The 22,012-nt window shown below is 32.7% G+C and overlaps 2 protein-coding genes and 1 long non-coding RNA gene across 3 annotated transcripts in view; 2 read left to right on the top strand and 1 right to left on the bottom strand.

Moving 5' to 3' along the window:
• Positions 1-3: 3 nt before the first annotated feature.
• LOC139517945 (SUMO-activating enzyme subunit 1-like) overlaps positions 4-22,012 on the top strand; it is a 42,153-nt gene continuing 20,144 nt past the window's right edge. The window contains exons 1-3 of the mRNA XM_071309504.1: positions 4-161; positions 3,463-3,574; positions 9,775-9,834. Coding sequence (XP_071165605.1) covers positions 76-161; positions 3,463-3,574; positions 9,775-9,834 — 258 coding nt within the window. The 5' untranslated portion in view covers positions 4-75. The remainder of the gene's footprint in view (positions 162-3,462; positions 3,575-9,774; positions 9,835-22,012) is intronic.
• LOC139517944 (uncharacterized) lies at positions 4,199-8,413 on the top strand. Its single transcript, XM_071309502.1, has 2 exons — positions 4,199-5,824; positions 8,320-8,413. The coding sequence occupies exon 1, from the start codon at positions 4,414-4,416 to the stop codon at positions 5,818-5,820; it is 1,407 nt and encodes a 468-aa protein (XP_071165603.1). The 5' UTR covers positions 4,199-4,413; the 3' UTR covers positions 5,821-5,824; positions 8,320-8,413.
• Positions 11,312-17,200, bottom strand: LOC139517943 (uncharacterized). Its single transcript, XR_011663238.1, has 3 exons — positions 16,823-17,200; positions 12,888-12,980; positions 11,312-11,864 (listed from the first exon to the last, which is right to left on the bottom strand). It is a non-coding gene; the product is annotated as an uncharacterized lncRNA (long non-coding RNA).

Here is a 22,012-nt window from a genome sequence, read left to right as displayed (position 1 = left end):
AGGAGAACTACCCAATCAAATTATATTTGTCTCTCATAAACCCGGCAAATTTGAGGCTGAAAAGACATATGAAAAATGAGTGATCAAGAGAATATAACTGAAGATGAAGCTGCATTATATGATAGACAGATTCGCCTTTGGGGTTTAGATGCCCAGAAACGGTATTATAAATACTATCACATTGTACTTAATGTTAGTCTTCCTTGTCTGTTGCTTGCTTAATTACGTCCAGTGGAAAATATTTCATGCATATTTATCCTGGTGTGTTAATAAGTCGTTATCCTAAGGCTAATTTTTTCTTATTTTTTCTGTAGACTTAGCTTTCATTTTTTAATATGAGGCAGGCATTACCTGATCTTACCTGTGAATGGGGACAAAGTCTGTATTAATTTTCTTTTATTCGAACATGTTGAAATACGGAAATACTGTAAATTCTCGATATTGGTTCGGTTGTTAGGGATTTAATTGTGACATTATTTAAGTTATGACGTCATATTCAATGTAAACAAAGAAACGCTGTTATCAGGTAACGTTTTTTTCATATCAAACAATTATTAAAAATGATTGGGTGTTGAATTCCTTCCAATAGTTGTTGATATGTTGACAAATATACATTTTATTCAAAGTCTCATGCCAACAAGACCGGAACAGGAAGCAACAAGACCGGAATAGGAAGTAGATCTGAAAAAAAAAGTTAACGATTTTGAGTTCATTAGTAGAATGAAAAATTCGGGAAAAAATTGCCGATTTTTTTTTTGATTGATTTTTCTACCGATAACTCACAATTGTTTCTCAGTAACTCAATGTAAGATGCTGTCACATACTCAACCTTCTGACCTTGTTTGTTTACATTCAAATTTCAATGGCGTCAAAATGGGTAACACGAATGACCGAATAACACTGTTATTATCCGAATAACACTTGTAATGACCGAATAACACTTGCCATTTTAATATTAGCACACATGTGTGACTTTTAAACATTGATTATTAGGTAATAATATATTATCGATGTATTTTGTAACTTTAAAATGATTTACAGAAAGCAGATTAGTTCATAAAAATCATTTTAAATTTAGTGTGTACTTCCAACATGGCGGCCATTGTGATTTCCGTGGTCACCATGTTGGATGTAGACCCTAAATTTAAAAAGTTGTTTATGAACTTTTCTGCTTTCTGTAAATCGTTTTTAAGCTATAAAATACATCGATATTATACTATTATTTAATAATCAATGTTTAAAAGTCGCAAATATGTGCTAATATTAAAATTCCAAGTGTTATTCGGTCATTACAAGTGTTATTCGGATATTAACAGTGTTATTCGGTCATTCAAGGTACAGCGTCAAAATCATGTGATGTCAAATCATTCTACCCAATCAAATTGCTCTACTGTCAATTAGGGGGTTTTGCAGTCTACAGCAATTACGTTATTTCTTTGTGGGATATTGCTTTTAACTAGTTTGCAATAATTTGGGGTTTTATTTCAGAAAAAAATTCCAGAGACATCCTGAAATTCTTTATTGGCAGGATAGGAACTTAAACTTTATCTGATAAAAATTAGAATTGCACAGACAGTTTTTATCATATTTATCAAGTTGATATAAATTGAGGTGTGATATGATTACCAATGTATAAAGCAGAGACAACTATCCACCACACATGGATACAAGCAATTGAAAGATTTAAGGTCACTTTACAGCCTCAACAATGAGAGAAAAGTCCATACCAAATACAATGTAGCCTATATTTGAGTATGAATATTTTGATGGTTTATCATGTTTATAATTCATGTAAATGCATTTCTATAAATCTATAGCTACTTATAACACTCCCAAACATGTCCTGTCCCCCAAAAGTGTCCGATTCCCCCAAACGTGTCTATTCTCCCTAAGCGCGTCCGATATATCCAATATTCCCCAAACGTGTCCGATAATTGTTATTCGCCAAAACGTGTCCACTATTTAACGCCAGGATGTCTCAAGTCTTTTAGCGCTAATACATGAATAAAGTCAATAACGTTTACGGCAATTCTATGATGGGGGGCACAGTTGATGAAGTGGTCATTTATTAGTATTAGTTGATTCAATGCCGGTTGTTATTGCAAATTTAATCTGTAACATATAAATCCACTTTTTACTGAAATTGCTTATAGTCCAGTTTCAAGTATTATGCTCGTTTAGAGCCCACAAACATGTACAAACAATTCTAGTTCAGTTGAATTAAGCGTTTTCCATAGGATAACACCCAATTAAATTCAAATATAATATATTCAGGTTGAACTATGCCTATATATATTGTTTAAAGATGTCAATCTCATTTACAAAGCTTGTATTAACAATTACACAAACAAAGCAAGCAAGCCAAACAAAGTTTTACTTTGCAAGCATTAGGAAATCAGCTGTAATCCACAAATACTGCACATTAGGATTTTAAAAGAATTTACTTCCTTTTTTTCAACAGTTTTGATATTTTAAAAGATATTCAAATCATAAACTGGTTATCGGGTATTTTAATAAATTTTAGATTTCCAGCATCACTACTAAAGTGGAGACATACAAACAAGAGTCACAAGTCCAGTGCCAAATATTTCATGCAATATTTGAACGATATCATATTGACAATAAATACTTTACAGAACTTTTATTAGCATACCGGGCATTTAGGATTGGGCCTAAATTTGTTTACGATTATTCGGGATAAAGATAAGTTAAACTTAAAAATCTAAAGAGCCAGTAAAGACCGATTTTTTTTATAACTTCACTAAGAAACTATTTGATTCTGTCAAAAAATGGAAAAAAAGCTGTAAAAATTATAAACAGTTAGTAAGGTTTTATATTATGAACTTTTAGTTTCGAGCATCACTTAAATACACGCAAACAAGAGACATTACATATAGTGGCAAATATTTCATGCATGGACAGGATGACAACATACTTTGGATAAGTTATATAATGAGATGCGGAAGAATATTTGCCGGAACTCTTGGATTGTACCTTAATTATTCCGGGAATTTGGGATTAGGCCTAAATGAATTGTGTACAGTTATTAGGAATTTACACATTAGGGTTATTAGGAATCTACACAAATCGTAACTCGGAATTAAATTATATTTTTTTTTGGAGCGGAAAAGGACAGTTTTATTTTTACGGAATATCGGTGTAACAATCTTTTAGTTCCCTTTATATTATAGGACAAGTTTGGCGGATTGGGCCTGTTTAACAGATTGGGCACATTTGGGTGTTTATTAAAAAATGGACACGTTTAGGCGTTTTTAAAATAATACAAATGGCATGCTTTGACGCCCTCATTACAACTAGACATGTTTTGCAGTTCAGTGACATCTATGTGGAGACGTTTGGTAGTATCAGACACATTTGGGAGGACTTGTTTCTGAGTGTTACATATATATCTTGTAAGTTTAAGTTTTAACATAATCATGATAATTATCCTTTATTATACAGATTGAGACACTCAAGAATTTTATTGATTGGATTAAGAGGTCTGGGAGCAGAAATAGCAAAGAATATCGTTCTAGCAGGAATAAAATCTTTAACATTGCTAGACCAAACAGAGGTTTGTTATTATTAATGATAACCCAAGAACTGAAGAAGTTCGTATAATTTGGCATATATATCAATTAAATTATTCAAAAAGTGATCAGTGCAAACTAAACCTTTAATACATAAGTTTATTTCATTGTCACATGATTGTGTGGCCATCTCAGAAATAAGTCATCATATTAAATGTTTGCATTCTTAACTTTATTTGAACTTTACTTGTCATGAACGTAAAGGATATGCATGCACTGTAGGATAATTCATTGTTGATCAAGTGTTATTCACATAATAACCCAAACATTTCAATTAACATCATTAAGCAACTGGATTTATCATTTGATTGATTTATTTACAAAAACTTAAGTCCTGATCTTGGAATGAAGCTAGATAATTTTTCTATGCTTGGTCCTAATTATAACGACAAGACAGAATTTTTAATAAATATTTTGATATCTTATTAGTTTCTGGAAGATATAAATAAATGGTGTTGTTGGGTTTATACATCAACAAGACAACAACCCATTAAGAAAAACAATAAAAAAAAATCTAGCGAGCAACCAACTGTAACAATCATGACAAAAGACGATTGTCTTTTTTTCTAGCAACGGATTCTGGCTTCACAGTCATGTCATGCATTTTAATTTCATAAATTAAAAACCTACCTGACATATGTCCGTTAGGATTTCTTTCTCTCGTTGGTATTTAACTCGCTCCCCACCGGAAGTTAAAAACTAGTACTCAGGTGTACTGTTATGACTTCCGGTCCAGGTAAACGAGATCAGTTTTCTTTCTCGGCGCTTGAAAGACGGTCGTGTTTTTCAGCGTGGTATAAAACTTTGGTAAACTGTAGTTATAATGAATAGCGACAGTACTAGTGAGCACGTGGATGAACCACGAGATGAGAGCAGTGTTAATGGCGCGGGAACCGCCATTGGCATTAGAAAAACCAGTTCTTCAAGTTCAAAGACGAAGAAAAAGCGGAGAAGCAGATATGACATTCTTGAAGAGAAAATGAACAGTAAGTTGGACAATGTAAATGAAAAATTTGATACTTTAATAACATTGTTTCAAGCCAAGAATTGTGCCGAAAATGGCGACAAAAATTCTGAGGCAAAAGGTTTGTCACAAAGACAACCTGAAGGTCGTGAGCGTGAGCAAACACAAAGTTTGCGCCGGGAATTGTCAGAAAATGAAAATTCTGATGACAATGTTTCAATCAGACCTAGGGACGATGAAATATTAGGTGAAAGTGACAATGAGTGGGACACAAAGTCCTCTGATGAAGAACACTTGTCCGTAGAGACAAAAAAGTGTTTGTTTGATCTCTTTGGGGATGATGCCTTGACAAAAAAGTCTGAAAAGAAAATGGGCATTGAAATTGACGAGGCACAAAAGCAGGTTTTGTTAAATAGTTGGAGAGCTGAACATCCTAATTTAGTCTCTGCTTTTGCTGAAGAAAGTAAAGATGATTTTCCAGTACATGAAGATACTGAAAAAATTTTACTGGTTCCTACTATTGATGATTTGATAAGTAGATGTTTGATTAAAAAACATGGCAAGAAAGCTTCACTTACAAAAGGTGGTAAATGTTTATTCAGTCAACCTAGTAAAATGATTGAAAAAATAGCTTACAGAGGTCAACAAGCTGCCTACATGGGTATTGTTATGCATATGTACATGCAACAAGGTTTGGGTGCGCTTATGCAAACTTTACAGTCAGACAATGTAGATTCGGATAAAGCAATACAACAGGTTAGAGATGTATTTGCCATGTCCACTAAAAGCTTAGATCAAGTGGGGCGTACAGGTACTTTTCATCACATTGTACGAAGGCAAGTAGCTATGACTGATACAGGTTTATATGAAATTGATGAGGCTAGAGACTTGTCTGATTTACCATTATCAGCAGATGGTGTGTTTGGATCTGACTTTGAAAAATTTCTCAAGACTCGTAAAGAGAAAAATAAAGCTCTGGATGACTTACTACCAGACATTAGTGTTAAAAAATCCTATTTGGGTAAGAGAAAGACTGTGTCTTCTTCAGAAGCCTCTGGTTCTAAGAAACCTTATGTGGTAAAGGACAAAACAGAGTCATCAGATCGTTCTGGTTATTCAAATAAGCCAAATTTTAATAGTAGACAGTTTGAGAAAAAAGTTGGGCATAGTGAGACTAAAAATGAAGTTCCCCATTTTCGGATCCCTAAGTTTAAAAGAGGGGCTAGTAACAGTAGAGGAGGAAAAACCTCAGGATACTCTAGATGACAAGGTGAGAAAAGTGAAGTTTCCGAAGATACACATACCGGTCGGGGGGCGGTTAACACATTTTTTACAAGAATGGGAGCAGATAACTCAAGATCAGTGGGTTCTGTCAATAATCAAAGATGGTTACAAACTGGAGTTTCTGCAAAAACCTCCTTTTCAGGGAATAAAAAAGACAGTAGTCAGTACAAAAAATTTGGATATTTTAAATTTAGAAATAAATTCTCTTTTGGAAAAAGGGGCTATAGAAAAAGTACCAGTCAAAGAACGAATGACAGGTTTTTACAGTACATTATTCCTAGTTCCAAAAAAGAATGGACAAATGAGACCGGTTATAAATTTGAAACCACTAAATCAGTATCTTCGGAAGCAACACTTCAAAATGGACACAATTTCAAAGGTGTTAAACTTAGTAAAACAAGGAGATTGGGCAATAAGTCTGGACTTAAAAGACGCTTATTTTCATATAAAAGTATTCAAAAATCACAGGAAATACCTCAGATTTTCTGTTCAAGGTCAAGTTTACCAGTTCAAAGCCCTTTGTTTTGGCCCAACATCATCACCACGAGTTTTTACGAAGGTGGTGTCAGTAGTTGCTGCCCATTTAAGAAAACAAAACATACGTCTAGCAGTATATCTAGACGATTGGATGTGTGTCAATCAGTTTCAACAAAAACTTGTAATAGATCGAGAAATAATGTTGAATCTCCTTGTTCGACTAGGCTTTTTAATCAATCACGAAAAGTCCAGTTTAATACCAAATCAAACAATCACTTATTTGGGAGCGGTGTTCAAGTTCGATCAAGGTTTGGTATTACCAACTCAGGACAGGATACAGAGTCTATTTTTATCAGTACAAAAAGTAATGAATGGCATGGTAACAGCCAGACATTACATGGAAGTATTGGGGAAAATGGCATCTTGTCTAGAGTTGATTCCGAATGCCAGGTTATTTATGAGGCCTGTCCAATTACATTTACTTCGAAATTGGACCCCATCAAAAATGAGTTTAGATTTTCAAATTCAATGTACTCCAAACCTAAAAGTTCATTTGAAATGGTGGTTGTCTTTAGCAAACATTATGCAGGGAAAACAAAATCAGACCTCAGTTACAATCACGACGGATGCCTCCAAGTCGGGTTGGGGGGGTCACATGAACAATCTAACAGCTCAGGGTCTTTGGACAGAGGAGCAAAAACTGTTACATATAAACAATCTAGAATTGGAAGCAGTTTTTCTGACTGTGAAGAAATTTCAGAAATTTTTGAAAAACAAACTAGTTTTGATTCGGTCAGACAATGTTACGGTAGTCCAATACATAAACAAGCAAGGAGGGACTCGGTCACTTCAGCTATGTCAAAGGACTTGGGATTTATGGATGTTTGCCCTAGAAAACAAAATTTATCTGAAAGCAGCACACATTGCGGGAGTAAACAATGTGTTAGCAGATCAATTGAGTCGGATAAAAATTCAGGCAACAGAGTGGGAATTAGACAATTCAGTTGTGCATCAAATTTTTCAAAATTGGGGGATCCAACAATCGATCTTTTTGCAACAAACGAAAACAAAAAAGCAGTTGTGTTTTGCTCATGGATGAATCACCCACAAGCATTAGCAGTGGATGCTCTATCCATAGAATGGAACAACATGTTTGCCTATGCATTTCCCCCCCTTGCACTAATTCCAAAAATTTTACAGCACATGCAAAAATTTCAGTGCGAGATAATACTGATAGCTCCACATTGGCCAAGACAACATTGGTATCCCCAGTTGTTACAACTACTAGTAGCTTGTCCTCTAAAACTTCCACTAGTAGAAAATCTGCTGGTTCAGGGCAAGAGAAAAGTGGCACATCCGAACCCAGAAGTGTTTCAGTTAACTGCATGGCTACTATCGAGCAGCAGCTCAAAACAAAAGGTTTTTCTGAAAACGCTAGGAAACTCTTGTCAGCATCTTGGCGGGCAGGTACTCAAAAGGATTACAAAGCTAAATTTAGAAAATACAATAGCTGGTGTTCTGAACGGGATATCGATCCCTATACAGCTTCTTTAGAAAATTGTGCAAATTTTTTAACACATTTATTTGACAAAGGTTTACAGTATAGGACAATTGCAGGTTACAGGTCTATGCTGTCTTCAGTATTATCTCCTATTGAAAAAATCCCTGTTGGTCAACATCCTTACATTATAAGATTACTGAAAGGGGTTTTTAATACGAGACCGCCTAAACGAAAACTTGTACCCGAGTGGGATTTACCTTTAGTCTTAGACTTACTAAAGAAAGAACCTTATGAACCAATGAAAAAAGCTAGTTTGAAATATATAACTTGGAAAACAATTTTTCTTATTGCAATTACTACTTTTAGAAGATGTGGGGATTTGCAATCTTTGAGAATTGGTGAAGGTTCAGTTAATGTTCAGAAAAAAGGGGTAACTTTTTTACGTCATGGTTTGTCAAAACAAGATAGAATTTCTCATCAAAGTCCAACTATTTTTGTTCCAGCTTTTGAGAACAACAGATTGTTAGATCCTAAGAGGGCTTTGACACATTATTTGAGGAATACAGAGGATTTAAGAGACAAGAATGGCAAAGATGAACTGAAATTGTTTTTAACTGTAAATAAACCACATAGACCAGTGTCTTCACAAACTATTTCAAGTTGGTTAGTTAAGGTGATTAAGCATGCATATAAGAAACAGAAGAAAGATATTCCTTCAGTGAAAGGACATTCTACTAGGTCAATTGGACCTTCCTGGGCTCTTTTCAAAGGAGCAAAAATGAAAGACATTTTAGATAGTGCAGATTGGGGTCAAGCCAACACTTTTGTGAATTTTTACTTGAAAGATGTACAGGTGGATTTTTTAAACATTTGAATACTTTCCCGACGAGTTTGGTGAAGAGAATGTTTTAGTTTTGTGTGTAAATATTAACAGTGATATATTTTAACTGTATATAGAAAATACTTACAACATGAAGTTGTGGGAAACATTTTTATAAAAAATGCAGAAAAATATTTAAAAAAATCATAAAACTTTAAAAACTACAAAAAGATGTTTGTACATATATATATAAAATGAACTGATGTGAAGAAGAGGAAAATGATTCCTAAAGATCTATAGAGGCAAACTTCTATTTATCCACATCCAGAAAGGGATTGCTTTGGAATCAGAGATAATCCTAACGGACATATGTCAGGTAGGTTTTTAATTTATGAAATTAAAATTCAAAAATTTGTAAACAAGTTAAAATTTTATGAATAAATTATACCTACCTGACATATGTCAGACCACCCTACCTCCCCGTAAATGAGAAGTTTGATACGAGGTGTCTTTCAAGCGCCGAGTGAAAACTGATCTCGTTTACCTGGACCGGAAGTCATAACAGTACACCTGAGTACTAGTTTTTAACTTCCGGTGGGGAGCGAGTTAAATACCAACGAGAGAAAGAAATCCTAACGGACATATGTCAGGTAGGTATAATTTATTCATAAAATTTTAACTTGTTTACAAATTTTTGAATATTATCCTTTTTTTTATTGTGAGAATGAGGCGCAGTGGGACAAAATCAGTTAGAGAAGTGTCTTGTAGATTTAAACCTAAGCCAAAATAAAAAAATATGTTGGTTTCACCTCTCCCCACCCAAGTCAAAAAATATTTTCCACGAAAAAATAAAAATTATTTTAATTCTCGAAAATGAATTTGTTTCCATTTTTTGAAAAGTGCTTGAAAGCAAAAAGATTGATAATCTAAATAAATACACTCAAATTGAGCACAAACAACTGATTAGTGGCCTCGACTTGACAAGTCATCACATTTTTTTAAAAAAGTACCTGCGTTCCTGGTCTGTTTACAAAGGGTAGACGCCAGGAGGGGAAACAGACATTCTTTTATATTTGGCCCTATGATCAATTGTATGTAATGCTTATATATATATATAAATATCATGATATTTTGACAGGTAACAGAGGAAGATACATGCTCACAGTTCTTAATTCCACAGTCTGAGATAGGCAAAAATGTAAGATATTTTTCATCTATTTTATACTCCTAAGTACATGATGATGTATGAAGAGATGTCAGTACAGTAACTTAAGTCTTGATCTTTGAATGAAGATGGATAATTTTTCTATGCATGGTCCTACAGACAGGAATGAAGAATTGAGCCTCACAATAATAATTCACTTACAGTGTTATTCAGAACTGGAGGGTCTTCCCATGTAAAATTTGTAATCACCATTTTCATGATTTTGAATCATGAAGGTATTTGACATGACTGTTTAATATGTCTAGATTGTTAGCTGAAAATGTTAATTACAAGACAATGTGCCGGTATATAAATAATATTAAGTAATTTGAAACAAGTGTTTTGAATTATATTATTTCTCAAAGATATAAATAAATGTCATTGTTAGGTTTATACATCCACATGACAGCAACCCAATAACAAAAATAATCAAAAGAAATCTAGTTAGCAACCAACTGTCTTTAACAACTGTCTTTTTATCATGTATAATGAATGATATGTCTTTAGCCTCTATAGCTAGTTGTAAGGAATTTGCATTTATAAAAATCATCTACTAAAATATGATACATGTTTAAGGCAAGTAGCACCATTTCAGATAAATCCTAACAGTTTAATTATAAAGCAAGCATGTAACAGTCTCCGGGACAAGTTTGCAATTCCGCTGAGTGCAAAAGTTGTCACCTTAATTTTTGGAGTTAAGTCAAAACAAAGTTGATAACTTGGTTGGTATTGGTTCCCTGATATTTGTCCTAAAATTTTTTGGATCTAGCACCACTGTTGAAAAAGTTATGCCCCTTTTTTCAACAATTTCCTCAGAGGAAAAGTACTTTTCCTCAAGGGAAATCAAATTTCCCTGAAGGAAAAAGATTTTTCCTCAAGGGAAATTGTTTTTTCCTCAAGGGAAAAAGATTTCCCTTAGGGAATTTGCTGCATAATTATTTCCTTTGAGGAAATTCTATTTCCTTTGAGGAAATTCTATTTCCTTTGAGGAAATTCTATTTCCTTAGAGGAAATTCTTTTTCCTTTGAGGAAATTTGCAGCTTCAAATTTTCCTTGGAGGAAATACTTTTTCCTGTGAGGAAATTTGTAGCTTCAAATTTTCCTTGGAGGAAATACTTTTTCCTGTGAGGAAATTTTTGACAAACACTTTTCCTTGGAGGAAAATTCAAGACAACAAATTTCCTCTAAGGAAATCATTGATCTTCAAATTTCCTCTAGGGAAATTTCTGAACATCAAATTTCCCTTAAGGAAATGTTTTTCCTCTATGGAAATCTCATAACAGTACAAACAGTATTAATATATTTTCTCCTAGACTAAATTATTGATACAAAAGATAATTAAAACTTTAATACTGTAATACAAATTTTCATGGTGAGTATTAAACATACAAAAACAAAAGGCTGACTGTTTAGCATGTTTCAGACAATACAATAATAAGCAAAATGCTATGAATATCATACCATTTGTGATGTTATTAATATTGTGCTCATATTTGCAAATTAAATAAAATAAACACTTTTCATGTCAAATTAACTTGTCTTCTGTTTCAGCTGCTGTGTATTCGACCCCCTACATAACAGTTCAGTGCATAAATAATTCAATCCACAAGACATCTTCCTTCAATTGGTTGAATAAATTTTGGCAACGTATGTTCTTCAAACATCTTCTTTGTATATTTGATATGATGGAGCCATGTACATGAATTGATAAAGCAGGTGTTTATTTCGACAACAAACATGACAAAGATACTATTTTTTTTCTTAATTTCTCCATAATCCATCAGTTAATATGAATGTAGGTTGTTACATTTTACACAATTGTGTTCTTTGATAGTACTCCATTTTGTTTATAGCAATTTTGTAGGATTTTTTCTATTTCTTTTTCCAGAAAAACACACAGTTGAGTTCATTTCACATTAATAATCCAATTAGCACATTATGTAGAAAAGTATTAACAATTAAGTTTCCTCTTCAGTATAGACCAGCAGGACCTGTTGATGATAATAAAAACCAAGATATCTGACCTATAAATACACAAAATAAAAAAAAAATGTTATAAATGGAGAAAAAAACAGCAATATAAATAAGCTTATTTTATCATGTTTTAATGAACATTTTGAGAAACTTTCATTTGATATTCTTACTTGTCATGCTTATGAGTTCTCTTATTTCAGTGCTTTGTGTCCAAGATTTAATATTCGTTGTTTAGTGCCTTGCAGTGATATTTAAAGTTGAGCCACTTGCAATAGTTGTTATAGAATGTTCATATGTTGTGTTAATATTTGAACCACTGTCCTATATTATGGTCAGGTTGAGTGCTCACAGACATGAGGCCTAAATTAATATATTGTTTGTTTCCCTAATCCCTATTCTGACAAGCCAGGTGTGGGTAGGTAGGTAGGTAAATAATTTTATTTTTCCCAAAAGCCTGAATATTATCGGATGATCCGGCAAGCCCGAAAATCAGAAATGAATAAAATAATATTTGGCTTAATTTTGACAATAAAATTTTATGAGTAGGGCCATTTTTGCAGGGTCGGTCAGGATTGAAGAAACAAACAATATTTTATATTAGGCATGATTTTTTTTTATTAATTGTTATTGACTTTGAACATGTTGAACTAAATTGGATTGTTTAAATCTTTATATGTTGAGATCTTTAATGGATGACCTATAAAGGAAGTGTTTTCTCATTATTGAAGGCAGGCCCATGATTGGCCTTTAATTTCTTGCATCCGCTTCATTGAACTCTGGTGGATAAGTCACTCATTTACCATACCACATTTTCTTATTTTTATATGAGTCATCATTCAAAGGCAATTTCTTATATTACTGTAATTCAGAAATTATCGAAACTTTTTAGTAATGCGAATAATGTGACTGGGTGAGTATCGCAAAAATAAGAAATCATATTTTGATAACAGAAACATATATATATATATATATCATGTAACTATATAGATCTTTATGCAGATTTTTTTTGTAATCACAATAAGTTGTCCCTTCCCTGAAAAATCTGAATTTACAGTATATAGAAGTGGTCTTACCATTTAGGCCTTGTTGTATTCTGTTTATCTTGTTTTGCGCTCATTTCTATTGTAACTGTTTATATTTTTCATCATTTTTCTATATTTCTTGTCCTATAAAACATAAAAAGGGTAAAAACTATTATAAAACATCAGTTTGTGTTTTTCTTTATATTCAGTTATATTTAAAAAGAATGGAATATTTGTGCTATTTCATTTCACAAACTTTTTTCCAGTCATGACTTTCAAAGACTTTCACCCTGGTCAATAGTTTAAAAAACAAACATTCCCATACTTTTTCTTTGTGTTCGTACTAATTTTTCATTTGACAACAAAGACATGATTCAACTATTCTTCTAAAATTTGTTTCGCTTGACTACGTTAAACTCTGAAATATTGTTAACAGTATAATCTGTATGTGTCTCACTTGTCAAAATTTCAAATTAATATATATATAAATCAGATAAAAATGCTATGCATGGCTCAGCTTGATACAAACGTACAGGTTGAACCCAGAACAGTTGGGGCAAGTATGGACACAACATTCAAGCTCAATACAACTCTGAATTTTAAATTTGGATTGTGATTCAATAGTTGATGCAGCATAGGAATCTGACACAGAATGAATGCGGTCCAAGTACTTAAAAATTTTAAATTGACAATTAACCTCTAAAATGGTCCAATATTTAAAATCTCAATACATGGTTAGATGCAGCATATCAACATGATCAAAGAACCCCAATAATTCATTTTTTGGTGAAATCAATTAAAGTTAAATTTTGGACCTTTTAGAACTCAATGTGGACCAATTTGATAATGGGTCAAAATATCAAAAATCTTAATGAATGGTTAGATTCAGCATATCAAAGAGCCCCATATAATCAATTTTTGTTGAAATCAAACAAAGTAAAATTTTGGACCCCGATTTGGATCAACTTGAATTTGGGCTCATAATAAAAAAATCTAAGTAAATATTCAGATTCAGCATATTAATCTGAACACCAAGGATTTAAATATTGTTAAAATCAAAATAAGTTTAATTTTGGACCCTTTGGACCTTAAGGTAGACCAATTTAAACAGGACCAAAAAACTAGGAATCTAAATACACAGTTAGATTTGGCATATCAAAGAACTCCAATAATTCAATTTTCTATAAAATCAAACAAAGTTTAATATTGGCCCCTATTGGCCCCTAATTCATGTAATTCCTAAACTCTGGTCACAAACCTTGTGTTTGAATTTCATAGATTTCTATTACTTGTACTAAAGTTATTAAGGCCACACCAATTTGATTCCTTGTTCGACGGACCCGCCCGCACCTATTTTTTTCAAAACAGAATTTTTTTATTTTTTTTATATTCCCGCTTCCCGCATCCGGAAATGTAATCATGTCTATTTCCCGCACGAATATAGTTCCCTTTAATTATAGTGTATTTTTTCTTTATTTTTTTTCTTTCCCTTTCTTATTTATTTCTTAGCTTTTCTGGGGTGGAAATGAAAGAAGAGAGCTGAAATAAACTTTTGGATGTTTTATTTTAACTGATTTTAATAAGGAAAGAGTGATTAGGCCAGGTGCAAAAAGGTAATATTTACACTTTCGGAACATCTCTTGACTTGCCTATAGGGGTATGGATGTGTATTGGCCAAATTTGTATGATGTAAACATGCAATTTTTCTGAAAATTGCATATATTTTTGGACTTGTACTGTACATTACACACACAAAAAATTAGACAAAAAGATAGTCAATTTTTTTTTAATGCGGCAAAACGTTATAAAGAAATGATAGAGGAATTAATTGTGGTCTCGGGCCATGTTCGTTGTTAGAATAAAGTACAAAGAACTTCTGAAGGATTTGCCTTCAACTGCAATTATATTGTATGCTGGCAAAACAAAACTATCTATAGCCGCTGCATGTTTATGCACCTGTCCTGATTGATTCAGGGGCCTGTCGTTCAGCAGTTATCGTTTGTTGATGTTGTTCATTGGTATTTTCCCGTTTGGATATATAAATTAGATCGTTGGTTTTCCTGTTCGAATTGTGTACGCTAATAATTTTGGGATCCTTTATAGCTTGCTGTTTGGTCTGTTTCAAAGCCCTGTGTAAAAGGCCGTACTTTGACCTGTGTTTGTTATTGTCAGATTGAGAACAACCCTCCCTCAGACAAGGGGTCATTTTACTGATGTAGAAAAGAAAACAGAAATACCAAGGATTTGTATAGTTCTTCTATACAAAACCTTTGAAAACTTTAAATTTGGCAAAAAAAGAGGAGAGTTACATCATATTTTAAACAACTTTTTCTAAAAGAGGGGTCCACTTATTTTGAATAATATTAAACTGTTAAAGTAAATGTGTTAATTTAACATGGTTATAGTCCAGGAATATTACAAAATTCTTTGACATGTTTTGACCATTTAATACTAGATAGATATATAGTTCTTTTAGAAAATATGAGCCCTTTTGTACAAACAAATATATTATAACTTATATTGATCCCTCATAAAACATGTAAAAGGGATATTTATAACATTAAGGGGTTGCCCCCAAACTGATTATGACTTGGATTGAGAATTGTCTCATTGTCAGTCACACATACATAAACCAGATTAAATTATTTCTTGGTGAACAGGGAAAAAATACTTCAGAAATTAAAGAAATGTCAAAGTACAAGTTATAAATCAAGTTTTATTATTGTCAAAACCTACTATTTTATGTTTACAAAAAAAAAAAAATATAAATGCTCGCCTTTACTTTTCAAGCTTCGCCTCAAAAATTTGCAAATGAAATATTTTTTTATTAAAATTTTCAAATCGCTCGCTCGCCCCAAATTTTGGAGTCCAAAAATCCGTGGAACAAGAAATTAATTTGGTGTGGCCTAAGCGAAAACTAAATGTCCTGGGACAACGACGACTACATGATAAAATTGAGAATGGAAAAAGGGAATGTGTCAAAGAGACAACAACCTGACCATAGATTTGAGGGTTGGAATCCTTTTCTTTTACCGAGCAATGCATTTGAATGGGAGATATAGTTGGAACCCCTCTTTGCTCTTGGTTGGGACCCCCCTTTTAAAATGGCTGGATCCGCCCCTGAGAAGCATTATAGAAAAATCTATAAGCTTTAACTCAAAATAAGGATAATTTTATTTTTAAAGGGCAGGCACAGATCCAGAGGGGGGTTCAAGGGATTGGAACCCCCCTTTTTTTGGATAATCAATGCATTTGAATAGGGACATGTAATTGGACCCCCCCCCCCCCCCTTTTCCCCTTTTGTCCTGGGTTAGAATCCCACCCCCACCCCTTTTTAAAATGACTGGATCCGCCCCTTAAGGGTCTATAATTAAGTTTGACAACATCAGACGACATACTACTTTATCAAAAAAAAAAATGCCACATTTCATCCAATTTAATTTCATCCCTTACTTGCTACATGTATTTCATCCATAATATTTAAAGAAATAAATTTGGGAGGAGTATGATTTTAATTTATGTTTAACATGTTTAAAGCTAACAATTTCAACTACATACATGTATCAAGATTTGATCCTACATTATTTAAATATTGAAAAAAATTGCTTTTAAAATTTGGATCTATATATAATTGTGAATGTCACATGGATGTATTTTAATGTAAAGCATCTGAAAAATCATTAGCCGTCTCATATTTATTTCAGTTCTTCAAAAGGCAAATTTATATGAGCTTATGCTGAAAATAGAGATTTCTTATTAAGGAGAAATCCCTGCCCCCCTTTTTGTGTGAAAAATTTTGTTGATTATATAGGGAATCACAAAAACATGACTGAGGCAAGCATCCCCCATCTGAACCCCCCCCCCATGAATATGTTTTTTTAGCTCGGTAGGTGTAAGTCAGTAAGGAGGCAACCATTTGATTTGTAGGCCGGGTGAAAAATGTGATTAATCTTGCTTTGTAAACTTGTGCTATAAATAAAAATTACCAATCCATTAAAAAATCCGTGAGCCCAATCTCATCCAGTGAAATAGATTATAGTCTGTTTTCGAAGTTATATGGAAGTAAGTTAGTAGTCCAGATAATTATGACGCATTGCAAGGCATTTTTTCTAAGGAGAAGTGTAGAATGGGGGAATGGAACCAATAAATTGATCGGATCCGAAATGTTCTTCCCAGTAAAGGAGCACCTATTATTTTGTAGGTAATTATTATTAGTGTCGGTGGTCTCACAAGTAAATCAGAGTGAATATTGCATGCACATTAAAATTAGCAGAGAAGAGACAATTATCAACTTGTGTATTATTCATTTTCTCGCAGTTATTTACGGTAAATCAGCTATATAGACATAGGAAGATGTGGTGTATGTATATATATATATCCTGAGACTACTATAACACATGTGTTATAGTAGTCTCAGATATATCAGTCATTCCCAAAAAATGGGTACAATTACAAAATTTCAGTGTCGCCGGCAAATAACCACAAAATGCAAGCTTAACATATGTCACAGATAATCTTTTTCGTGTTCTAAGTGATTAATATGTATGCTAAAATAAAATTATATTCTTTTGTGATGTATATCGTAAATATATTTGTGTGATTTTCTATTCAATATACGGAAATCACACGAATTCCGAATGTCGCCAAGAAAAACTCCAAATATCGGTGTGAATTAAAATACTTTATTTCATCTAAATCATGATTAGATTTGCTTTTTTTATTTGACACTATATTGATTTTTATCCACAAAAATATTTTAGAATCAAAAGTTATAATATACACTTTGATTTACCCATTAAACCAATGTCGCCGATAAACGTATAACCTACCGTAACGTATCTTTAGGTACAGTCAAAACATATTTATATGATTGGAAATCATGCCCAAAGTGACTTTAAGCAAAGTTGATACATCAAATTTTAAAATCCTGCCTTTAACTTTTATTGCAATGAAACGAAAAATTAAAAAAAATCTTCTCTTTCTCTTTTTTTTCGATTGTCGCATATAAGAATCCAACCTACGTAACGCGTATTTTGGAACGCACTAACCAAGAACAAATCAAAATGATGATTATTTCATTGAAAGCACCCATAAAGCTTCTCAATAATCAGTTTTGAGAAAGCAACTCGACAATATTGTTACATATTTCCATGTATAATGTAAATAAAACTAACCTCCGTTTAAATAACCTCCGTGACGCAGTTATTTACAGTTAAGTTGTCAGACTTTTCTATCAGTATCAGCGGCTGCCGACACTGCCGAAAGTCATTTTTTTTAGCAGACATCATTTATTATAAAGAAAACAGCCAAACAAAATACAGATTTTAAGAAAAAAATGTTGTTTTGAGAAAGGTAGGTTTATATATAACTTGTTTTTTCCCTATTAAGTGAGCAACATTATAACGTTTAATAAACGTTATATCAGCCATTTTCTTAGATTTAAAATAGTCTACAACACAACTTGTGTAATTACGACGACAATCATAACTTTAACTGCGGTTTATGGCAAACATTTTCAAGATTATTTAGGACTCATCAATGTAACAGAGGTTATGCAAATAAAAAAAATCTAAAGATGCATGTAAACACGATCATACCAATTGAAATTCTTGTACATTGTTATAGATACCAAATCAGTTCATCAATTATCACTAATAAAAATCAAAAGGTGATGTCAATCATAGACGACATCATTGATTTAAGTAACGGAGGATAGAAATTTAAGGAAAAAAAGTTTTTTTTCTCTAATAGGACTTTACTCTTTTTAGATAACGATTTACTAAGAAAAATGTTTAATTCTGTTGTCTTGTTAGTCATTTAATTCTAATATTTACATTCATTTATATGTTTGCTGTTGGTAAGAACTGGAATTGTCCGTTATAGAGGTTTTAAATGTCGTTACGGAGGATAGACATTTTCGAAATGAAACTATTTTGACTCCAAAACTTCATAGTTGAGTATAATACATGCATTATGGTGTGAAGGAAAAATGACATTATCTGTATAGAGCTAATCAAATTAAGTTGAACAGTATTCGGTTTAGGTAAAACATATTTGTGAGTGAAAGTTTATGAATCGTTACGGAGATTTTGACAAGAACAAGTCCATTTGAATAAAAGAAACATATAACTTGATAGAAAACAGTTTTTTAGTTTGTAATGTCAATAAATTGTTTAGAAAAGCTAGCATTAAAGAGTTAAGTGTTACTATGCATCAGCATTCAGATACTGGTTTGATATCAACCTCCGTAACAAAGATGGGGGTGTGGATTAATACAAGCATAAAAAATACATACAAGTGATTCAAAACATAAATAATAGGGTTTTTCCTGGAAAGCTGTATTATAAAACTAAAATATTATACAGCATAACATTTCATTAGTTTAAATTTATTACTAAAATAAGTTGTGAAAACTACTTATTTGAATTATTTTTTAAACACTATATTAATTCAGACCTTAAAATTGGTATTTGCTTTCAATATATACAGAATAATACGTATAAATTAGTTTGCTATGGTGGTAAATGTAACCCATTTCACATGAGCCTGGATTTAAATCTTGTGTTTTTCTTTAATGCAATTTTTAAGATGACTTTATACAACACTAACCTCCGATACGTTCATACTTACCTTGTCTTACAAAAAATGCTAAAACTAGAAAACAACTAAAATGGTGTAAGTAAAAATTTAAAAAATGACAGACTAGATATAGACAAAGAAGAAAACAACACTCTCTCTCTGCTCAGTTGAAATTTATTTTTTAACAGTGTCTACATTCGAATTGTACCCATTTTTTGGGAATGACTGATATCCGAAAACAGGTGTTCGGTTCTAGTACTATAGTGGCTATAGTATATGACTTTTAAATAACAATTATCAATTATATCTGTATTCTGTGGCGGGTCGAAGGGGATGGAATCCGGGGTTGGCCTCCCCTAGCATTTTGTGAGCAATCATTGCATAAATGATAATCTCGGGAATCCTCTCAAGTTCCTATATACAAGGTGATAGGACGTTCCGTTGGAATAGGTTACCTGTGCATCAGGAAAAGTTTTAAGGCATAGCGTGAAAAGGTAACCTATTCCAACGGAACCGAACGTCCTATCACCTTGTATATAGGAACCTTAAAAATATGTGAATAGGTCGGGAAAACTCTCTTTTGACACTTAGGTATTGCACTGTTGCATTACACACCAATCAAAACGCAAACAATATGGGAAAAGATAACATTTTAACCTACACAATATATGAATAAGGTATACACTTTTGAAATCTAAATTATATGAAAAGGGTGGGGTAACCGTAGAAAACCAGCGGCAACGACACCCCTTATTTAATGGAGACATGTAGTTGGAACCCCCTTTATCATGGCTGGATCCGCCCATGATTTTACATGTAAATCAAGCCCCGGGTATTTGTTGGCATAACGGTAACCACGAAAGGGGGGGGGCTAATTAAAAGCACGAGGAATTATAAATATACAATTCAACAGGGGTAGAGTGCATCGAGGAATGGGAATTAAAATTGTCTCTTCACGATGATCGAAAAAAGTATCTTGCACGTTATTTTCATCATCTTGTCTGAAACACTCTGAATAATGAGCTTCAAGGCGAAAACAAGGCATGTGAAATACTAATAACATACACTTCTTTTTTTATACGTTGCATGGACAAACCCAAATCCCTCAACAAAAATTGCTTGATTCATGTCATATCAAATAAATTACAGCGCGGAAAGGTAACTTTAATTTAATATCAAAACTAAATTTTTGTTATATTTTTCAATAAATTTATAAATCTTAATTAGGCATGCGTTGCGTGAGTTCCATTTCATGAGACCTACACAGATTTCTATAAAACAGATCAAAAATTATAAATACAGTTTTTCAATTCTTTCCGGCATAGATAAAAAAAAAATATGTATATAATCTATATACGATTTGGTTGAATTATTTCACTTCATTTTAATGATAAATCCTTTAGTTCTTAAATTTTTAATTAAAATGAATTTATCATTTTGATATCTAACGATAAACTTTTTAAATTGAAGTGACATGGTCAGTAACCTAATTAGTTGCATGGCTGATTACCATCTTACAGGTGACCCAGTAATTTTCCATATGACAGTAGCGTGTACCCTCGGGGTTATATCGGGGTGTGTATAACTTATTTTCTGGGGAACATCCTGTCCACGTGTAGTACTTAGCATATATTGCAACAGATGACATTAAACAAAATTTCTTTGTAGCATCGGAGGCAATTTCATGTTCGACCACACAAAATATTTCACAAAAAAGATATGATAAAATCAAAAGAAAAAGATAAAGAAATATTAACAAATAAAGGTGGAATTGAGTAAACGGGGATTCATGTTTTTATGAGCTTATTTTCAGTGGACAACAACAAATGGAAGTTTTTAACGACCTTGTGTGACCTATAGTTGTTAATGTTTGTGTCATTTTGGTCTTTTGTGGATAGTTGTCTCATTGGCAATCATACCACATCTTTTTGACTGGCTATATACATGATATAATATATATAGCATGCACTTACACGGTCGGTCCAGTGGACATATTTCATACTAGATAACTTATACAGTAATTCTTTTTATATATATGAAAATTATTGTCCGATCTGATACACGTACCTATAATGTACAGAATTTTGAACAGCTTCAAATATATGGGGTCCGTAGAAACACCGCAAAGGACCTCCTTAGTGCACTAAGAACAAAAATGTGCACTAAGGACCTACTCCTTTCATAATTTTAAATCATATTTTTTCTAATGTTTTCTCGACACGTGCCTCAAAAAGTTGATTGTCACCTTTAGTATAATCGATAGCAATTCATGTTCGCTCAACCTTGGCCCGTGAATAATCAACTAGTATACTGATTAAACATGTATATGGTATTTCACATTGTTCTCTATTTTTTTTTCATTTGTTTGTTTTTGCCGTATTTATTCTGTCTGCTATATTTTTTACTTCTAAATTAATAGCGTATTTTCAACTCTTTTCAGTTTGGGATTTTTCATCCTTTTAATTTTAAAAAGACAAATAATTGTGAACACTTCACGGAAAAGTGAGGATTGATATTTGGTTGCTTAACGTCCAGTTGCCAATACTTCATTCATTTTTCTAATGTTAAGAACTATGCCATTTATCAATATTTCGATT

The sequence above is a fragment of the Mytilus edulis genome, chromosome 3, assembly GCF_963676685.1.
Source record: "Mytilus edulis chromosome 3, xbMytEdul2.2, whole genome shotgun sequence".
NCBI lineage: Eukaryota > Metazoa > Mollusca > Bivalvia > Mytilida > Mytilidae > Mytilus > Mytilus edulis.
This window is presented reverse-complemented; position numbering and strand designations above follow the sequence as displayed.

Excerpts from the sequence above, each read along its gene's own strand:
- LOC139517944 (XM_071309502.1), top strand. The coding sequence starts at position 4,414 with ATGAATAGCGACAGTACTAGTGAGCACGTGGATGAACCACGAGATGAG.